Source organism: Vipera berus (genome assembly GCF_964194415.1).
Source record: "Vipera berus genome assembly, chromosome: 2".
NCBI lineage: Eukaryota > Metazoa > Chordata > Lepidosauria > Squamata > Viperidae > Vipera > Vipera berus.
This window is the reverse complement of record NC_138203.1, coordinates 100,985,082-100,987,657: the sequence shown is the minus strand read 5'-3', so window position 1 is coordinate 100,987,657 and position 2,576 is coordinate 100,985,082. Positions and strand designations below refer to the sequence as shown.

General features: G+C 51.4%; 1 protein-coding gene across 1 annotated transcript; it reads right to left on the bottom strand.

Moving 5' to 3' along the window:
• Window positions 1-1,236: 1,236 nt before the first annotated feature.
• On the bottom strand, window positions 1,237-2,316 carry FOXE1 (forkhead box E1; the record flags this gene model as incomplete). Its single annotated transcript, XM_081321590.1, has 1 exon — window positions 1,237-2,316. One exon carries the CDS (start codon window positions 2,314-2,316, stop codon window positions 1,237-1,239), a length of 1,080 nt encoding a protein of 359 aa, XP_081177716.1.
• Between the last annotated feature and the right edge of the window lie 260 nt (window positions 2,317-2,576).

Below are 2,576 nucleotides of genomic sequence, written 5' to 3'. Positions count from 1 at the left end.
CATTTCTGCCTCAACTACCAGTACAATAATATCAAAGTCTTGATTGCTATGACAGATAAGTAAAGCAATTGAGTAGAAGACTTAAAAAAAAACACACCACCTGGTAAAAAGCATCATTTTGGAAAAAATAGAATTGCCTTTTCAGGTGAATCATTTGATTACTATGTTATTCTTACTAATCAGAAAACATACAATAACTTATGTTTGAATACCGTATGTATTTCTCAATAGCAGTGGTTGAAGCTGAATTTTACAATCAGGGAATTTTAATGAATATGGACAAATGTCTTCTTTCTAGGGCACTGGGATGAATTTGACATTTTCTTATATCTTTATGTATAAGCAATTAGCAAGTGTACTCCTATCCAACTATATGGCTGACTATACAACTGCTAAGCATACATTTCTACAACCTACAAAAATGAAAAGAAATCTGACTTGAGTCAATGAACAATAAGCACACTGAAGTGTGAAGGCAAGTTCCTTTATCTGCTGCAACAAAAGCTATCTAACTGAAAATAACAGCTAGAATCAGAACTTTCCAAGAAAATCAGTTTCAAAGAGTATTTATTGCATTTCCAAAGCCAGCAGAAAGCATTCAAACAGAAGGGTGAATCATTGACTCATTTATTTCTCCAAATGAACTTGTGAGTCACTGAAAACCTGGCACTGAGGGTATTAAGCATACACCTACTAGTTATTCAAAATATTGCTAATAATTTGGGCTAGGTAAAAAAAAAAGAAAAAGAAGCTTACTACTTACTGAGGCTACTGCTACAACGGATTATTTTGTAGAGGGAGCTCACAAAAGAAAAGTGGAGGAGAGTTAACAGGAATGGAAAAGCACACAGAAAGGTCTAATATGTTGTATTGCCTTTGGCCTTAATAGGTGGTGTATTTCATAGGATCCCCTGGGTCTTCTCAACACCCCCACCTAAGTAGCAGAGTCACTAGCTTCATACTGTATAGTGCATTCGCTTCACGAAATTAAATCTTTACACCAGCCCTGTATCGTGGACACCTCCATTGTCCTGTTCCTCTTACAGACTTAAATAATGGCGCTGATTGGCATATCGATGTGCAGTCGCACTGAATGAACACCACAACCCTCCTGCCAGTGCAGGTTAACATGCTTATGACAATAATCTAAGCCCAAGGGGAAGATAATATAACCAGAGATCTCGCCCCCTTGCCCTGCCTTGCTCTCTTTTCCCCCAACCAAGTTCCTCCTTGGCTTCAGATAGCCGAAACGAACCTTTCCATGTTACTGGAGTAAGTGGTGTGACGCAGGTACGCTCCGGGACTGCTGAGTTGCCCACTGGCATTGTACCCGTGAGCAAAAGAGCTGTAGGAGCTAGGCGACATCCTGCCATAGAAATCCATCGTGTCATTAGTGATGGACGGTGAGGTAGGCACTCCTAGACGGGCAGAAGCCCCAAAGAGGTTACTGTTGCTGCTCTGGGAATAAGACCCTTGGTTAACCTGGAGCTGCTGGGCACTGGGGATGGCGTAGGAGTAAGGCATGGTGTTGTGGGGCCTGGCTAGGCCCGAAGCTGCAGTGCAGGTTTGGTTGGAGTAGGCTGCAGGCCCACCAAACGAGCAGGCATTGCTGGGAGAAGAGTTTATGTCCACGCTATGCTGCTGCACCAGCTCTGGGCTCGGCTGGGCCATGAGGGGGCCCAGGCTGAAGAGGGGCGGCTGGGAGGGGTAGCAGAGAGCAGCAGGAGAGGCGTAGGCCGAGCTCAGCGAAGGCCCGACGGGCTGGCCCGGCGCCTCGTGCATGTAAGCCGGATAAGTGGAAAGGTCGCTGCGCTTGAAGCGCTTCCTGCGGCGCAAGAAGCTGCCGCTCTCGAACATGTCGCGGGCGTGGGGGTCGAGGGCCCAGTAGCTGCCTTTGCCCGGCCGGCCGGGCTCACGGGGCACCTTAACGAAGCAGTCGTTGAGCGTCAGGTTGTGGCGGATGCTGTTCTGCCACTTGCGAGGCCCATCGCGGTAGAAGGGGAAGCGCTCGGTGATGAAGCGGTAGATGCCGCCCAGGGTCAAGCGGCGCTCCGGAGAGTGCGCGATGGCCATGGCGATGAGCGCGATGTAGCTGTAGGGGGGTTTCCCGCGCTGAACCGGCCGCTTCCTGCGGCGTCCGATAGGCCGCGAACCCCCCATCGCGCCGACGTCTTCTTCCGACGGCTCCGGCTCCAGGGCCTCTCCCGGGGCTGCCGGCTCCATCTTCACCAGCCCGGGAAGCCTGGAGGCGGCTTCGGCTTCGGCGTCCGGCCGGCCCACCGCGCAAGCCGTCGGTTGAGAGCTTTCAGCCGTCATCCCAGGCTCTGCCTCCGCCTCCGAGGGCGATGCAGGTTCCAGGCAATCAGCGGGTAATTCGGAGGACGGGGGTGCGCCAGCCTCGCTGTTCCCGGCTGCCGTCCGAAGGGGTGTTTTCCAAGCACCCTCGGTCTGGCAGCGATCTTAAGAGCCGCGGATGCGGGTGGGATTGCGAAGGGAGTGGCTTTGGAGTCCTCGGTGTTTGGGCGCCGGGGCTCGAGAACTTCTGGGAGAAATCTGGGGCGACGCCCGTTAGGACC